The sequence below is a fragment of the Aulonocara sp. 'chitande type north' Nkhata Bay genome, linkage group LG3 (genome assembly GCF_057382095.1).
Source record: "Aulonocara sp. 'chitande type north' Nkhata Bay isolate Kocher_YH1m ecotype deep benthic linkage group LG3, A_spYH_male_GT1.1, whole genome shotgun sequence".
In the NCBI taxonomy this organism is placed as follows: Eukaryota; Metazoa; Chordata; class Actinopteri; order Cichliformes; family Cichlidae; genus Aulonocara; species Aulonocara sp. 'chitande type north' Nkhata Bay.
Genome location: NC_141346.1, coordinates 25,563,455 through 25,568,070, shown reverse-complemented (window position 1 = coordinate 25,568,070; position 4,616 = coordinate 25,563,455). Strand labels below are relative to the sequence as shown.

The 4,616-nt window shown below is 38.5% G+C and overlaps 2 protein-coding genes across 2 annotated transcripts; one reads left to right on the top strand and one right to left on the bottom strand.

The window, feature by feature from the left end:
* Nucleotides 1-215: 215 nt before the first annotated feature.
* On the top strand, nucleotides 216-1,049 carry LOC147334792 (tripartite motif-containing protein 16-like protein). The gene has a single exon (XM_086285998.1). The coding sequence runs from the start codon at nucleotides 216-218 to the stop codon at nucleotides 1,047-1,049; it is 834 nt and encodes a 277-aa protein (XP_086142124.1).
* Nucleotides 1,050-1,574: 525 nt separating this feature from the next.
* On the bottom strand, nucleotides 1,575-2,961 carry LOC147334791 (uncharacterized). Its single transcript, XM_086275203.1, has 4 exons — nucleotides 2,823-2,961; nucleotides 2,241-2,415; nucleotides 1,931-2,096; nucleotides 1,575-1,778 (listed from the first exon to the last, which is right to left on the bottom strand). Exons 1-3 carry the CDS (start codon nucleotides 2,875-2,877, stop codon nucleotides 1,931-1,933), a joined length of 396 nt encoding a protein of 131 aa, XP_086131329.1. The 5' UTR covers nucleotides 2,878-2,961; the 3' UTR covers nucleotides 1,575-1,778.
* Nucleotides 2,962-4,616: the final 1,655 nt, after the last annotated feature.

The following is a 4,616-nucleotide window of genomic DNA, read 5'->3' as shown; positions in this document are numbered from 1 at the left end:
GTGGTGACATGTAAGAGCTAACAGCCTCTGTTTCCTGTTGATTAAATCAGAGCTCAGACTAGTTTCACTTCTACAAAGGACAAAGCTGCAAGTCATTGTTACTAAGAAGAAAATTGGCGCAGAAGGAAATTAAAATGGATTATGAAATACTTTGTTTAAGCTGTTTGGATCTACTCAAGGATCCAGTGACTATTCCCTGTGGACACAGCTACTGCATGGACTGTATCAAAAGTCACTTTGATGAAGAGGACAAGACGGGAATCCACAGCTGCCCTCAGTGCAGGACGAACTTCATGCCAAAGCCTGTCCTAGAGAAAAACGCCTTGTTAGCAGAGTTAGTAGAGAAACAGAAGAAGACTGAACCCCAAGCTGCAGGTTCCCACAAGAAGCTCAAGGAGAACATCTGCACAGTTGCAGGGATGCAAGAGAAATGGACAAATATCTCACCGAGAGTTGCTGAAGTGGATGTTTTACTGTCACCACCAGAGCCAAAGACCAGAACTGGATTCTTAAAATATTCACATGAAATCACACTGGATCCAAACACAGCACACACACATCTGTTACTATCTGAGGGGAACAGAGAAGTAACAATAATGAAACAACAACAGTCATATTCTGATAATCCAGGCAGATTCACTGGATGGCTTCAGGTCCTGAGTAGAGAGAGTCTGACTGGACGTTGTTACTGGGAGGTGAAGTGGAGAGGGGGAGGGGTTGGTGTTGCAGTTGCATACAAGAATATCAGCAGAACAGGGAGCCTCAGTGAATGTAAATTTGGATTCAACGACAAATCTTGGTCTTTACGTTATGATACAAATGGTTTTCAGTTTTGGCACAATGAAGTCCAAACTGTCCTCTCAGGTCCTCGGTCCTCCAGAGTAGGAGTGTACCTGGATCACAGAGCAGGTATTCTGTCTTTCTACAGCGTCTCTGAAACCATGACTCTCCTCCACAGAGTCCAGACCACATTCACTCAGCCACTCTATGCTGGACTTCGGTTCTTTTATTATGACAATGACACCGCAGAGTTCATTAAACTGAAATAGACGGAAATTATTGAAGGACAGATGGTTAACACAGGTTTTTTTTAGTTTTTTAGTTTCCACTATCTTCGGTCAACATTGTTGTTACTCAGAGATCATTGATGTGCTGTTTCTTCATCTGTCAGTAAAACTTTATGGGTCCTACTTTGACATGTTATTATTTGTTTTCTAGTAAATGATTTGTTTTGTTTTAAAAAAGAAATCTGTAATTACATTTACATGTATCTGTTCAACTCAGGAAAAGTGCCATTCACTGAACAGAGAAAAAATACAGACTGTTTTAAACTCTGTAAAATATTTGTACTTTATAAGGGATCGATCTGAATAGCGATTTAATGTAAAACACCCAGTTTGTATATCTTATAAACTACACAAGCTGTTATGTTTGATTAAAATATACACTGTTAGACATTTTATTGTATTTTTACAGCAACTTACTGGCAACACTATTGCCAGTAAGTTACTGTAATTACTGATCTACAGTATCTTTACTGTTGTGATGTTTTACAGTTCAACCACTTTGTCTGATTTTTTTAAGGAAAACAGTTTTTCATTCCACTAAAAACAGGACAAACCCACCAGCATGAACATTAAATAAACTATTACAATTGTAAAACAAAAATCATTTACAAAATGTAATAATTATCAGTGGGTCCCAGGAAATAGAATGTGACATGGGATTTAGATTTCCGTTACCAGGATGGTCGGGTTCAGCGTAGTCTTTATCACCACCTGTCAAAGACACATCATCAATATTCATGTTTGCTCAGGTTATTCACTTGTTCACATCTGTCTGAGATCATTCATACTGTTGTATGGATGTGTGTACAGTATGTATATAATTATCAGCTATGTAAAAGATATTATCATCTCTGTATTCTTACCTAGTTGGAAGTTCTCCATTCAAACTCAGAGAGCCGCTGGAGGAAGGTGGTGATCCGAGGGCTGATGCTTGTAACCTTCCTCTTTACGACACGACCTGTCTTGCAGCTTGTACCAAGTTTTGCAGGGCATTTTGTTCCCATGTCTGGATTGATCCTCACAAAGAACCTTTTAACGGAAAAAAGGCTGCTTTAATTTCAAAATTAAAACATACATTACAGCAATCGCCTATATGTTTCTGCAACTGTAGTCAAGCTATCACATATATTTCATTCTTAAATGGTGTAAGCTTTAATGGTGTAAAGTATTTACCTCTGTATCATCTCCTGTGTGATGGACGCTGACTCCTGATACTCAAGGTTGAAAACGTAGTATGACGCAAAGAAGACAGCAAGGGTGCTGGCAAAGTCATGCATCTGCTCAGGCTCATAAAATACCTTGCCCTCCAAACTGATCATCCAGCGGCTTGCAGACATGAAATTATTCCCTAAAAACAGACAAGAGTCCAATAAGACAATGTGCTCACCCTTACAAATAAGGTTTCCACAAGAATGCTGGATAGCAGGCCTCACACTGTAAAAAATAGAATCCACACAGTTTGCTGCTGTTTCTCTTATTATTTATTATGTAATGAAAATTATGATCAATTACAGGAAAAAACTGCCTAATGTTTTGGCATTTTGGCCTGTGCTGAAATGTTAGGCTGTTTTTTCCTGTTGGTCATTGTGTATAATAAATAATAAGAGAAACAGCAGCAAACTGTGTGGATTCTATTTTTATACAATATAAAACAGACAAACCCCTGTTAAGTAAGTTGTTGTGGGTACAAATACCACAATAATTACATAGATTTTTTACAAAAATATTACAAGAGGATTGAAACTATTTACTTACCAAGCGCTATTACCCTTGGTGTGATAGGTAAGGTCATCTCTCTCTCAACAGACATCTTGGTGGAAAAAGCCTTTAAAACACAAACACTGAGGCTACATCACACTGTCAGCGCAGCCAGCAAGGGCAGGAGAACAGCAATGCACCACACTGGGCGGGAAAAGACAGAGAGACATTGTTAATTTAATGTTGCATTTATTTAACCCTTGAAAAATATATTTACATAAGTAAATAAAAGAAAAAAAACACACAACCCATCTTTTCAAGAATAATTCAACTAATTGCTCTTTTTACCAACCTAACACAGACGTTACATGGTTTTCCTATGAAAAAGACCCTGGAAGACGTTGTATTAAAGGAAAAAAAAACATGCTCCCCTTCCCACTTAAAAAAATAATAAATATTAAACTTAGGTTGGAGTTCCTCGCGCCACCAACCTAATGTTATATTAACTTTTTAATGTTGTGTACTGCAGCTCACACAAAATTCAATAAAGCAGGCTAACCTACATGAGCAAGCTCAAAACTGGATAAGATTGTTTTAGCAGTCTCTAAATTTCCAAAAAAAAAGTTGTCTTTCTTTATTCTTATTAAATGTGTATTTTTACCTGCTGCTTTAGCTGAAGCTAAATGTCCCACTGTTAGCATGGCCAGCTTCTCAATAGTCATAGAACAGAAGCGCAGGAGAACAATGCACCACACTCGGCGGGAAAAAGACAAAGACTGTCGTTGAGCCTGTGTTCCTCGCCCCTCCCCGTGGAAAATATATATATCTAAATATATATTTAAATAAGAAAAGAAAAAAACACACACAACCTATTTTTTCCAGAATAATTCAGCTAATGTGCTATTCCGACCAAGCTAACACCGATTTTAAGCCCCCCCTCCCTCCCACACACAAAAAATATATATGCTCTTAAGAATTAATAAACGAGTATGTTAGGTAGGAGAGTCCTTTGCATTACCTTATGACGTCCCGTTTGCAGTTTCCACACAGAGGTCCAACAATAACGAGGTGCAAAATCTTTTGTCCTCTCGAGCATATCGTAACGAAGAGTTAACAAAGTTGGCCTGTCTTTCCTCTCCTGTCAATCACTGGATCACAGGTCATGTCAGTCAGGATATGGAGTGGTGGTTGGTAGAGGTGGTTGGGTGGGCGGGGCCAGCAAGCATTCAGTGTGTGTTTCACTAAGTTGGGTTGACTAGTTCCCAGAAGAGTTCTGTACATGTTGCACGTTCAGTAAATGAGCAATTCAGTTACTGCTCGACTGAGAAGCCTCCGCCAAATTATTACAATATTCTCCACTGACTGAAGTTCGCCTTTGGCAACGCAGTGGCAAGCACACACTTGCAGCAGCTGTGCATGTGCATACAACTGCATGCAGCAGATTAGATGATCAGAATTCTTGAACCTTACACACAGGCAAGTCCCCTAAAAAGTCAAAACCATAATACTTTCACTGGTATCATACTGACAAATGGCATAGGTTGGAGGAAAATCTGGAAATGGGTGGCAGTGAAAGAGTTAAAATGTAATGCACTATTGCAACCGACCACTCAAAGAGTAAAAATACACAAACAGTATGATGAACCATTCAAATCACATAATACAGTAGCACTACTGCTAATGTGTTAACGGTAGGTATAACAGTACCGCAATTTTAAGAAATACAGTAAGTAAATGTAAATAACCTTAATATACCAATAATGCAAAGCAAATTACAGTAATTAACTGTAGAAATGTTTTCAGGTAAGTTACTGGGCATTTTGTGGTATTTTACTGTGAAAAATACAGCAA

Coding starts and splice junctions, on each gene's coding strand:
- LOC147334792 (XM_086285998.1), top strand. CDS start 216: ATGGACTGTATCAAAAGTCACTTTGATGAAGAGGACAAGACGGGAATC.
- LOC147334791 (XM_086275203.1), bottom strand. CDS start 2,877: ATGTCTGTTGAGAGAGAGATGACCTTACCTATCACACCAAGGGTAATA. Junction 2,416..2,822: donor ACCAAGGGTAATAGCGCTTG/GTAAGTAAATAG, acceptor GTCTGTTTTTAG/GGAATAATTTCATGTCTGCA. Junction 2,097..2,240: donor ACACAGGAGATGATACAGAG/GTAAATACTTTA, acceptor TTCCGTTAAAAG/GTTCTTTGTGAGGATCAATC.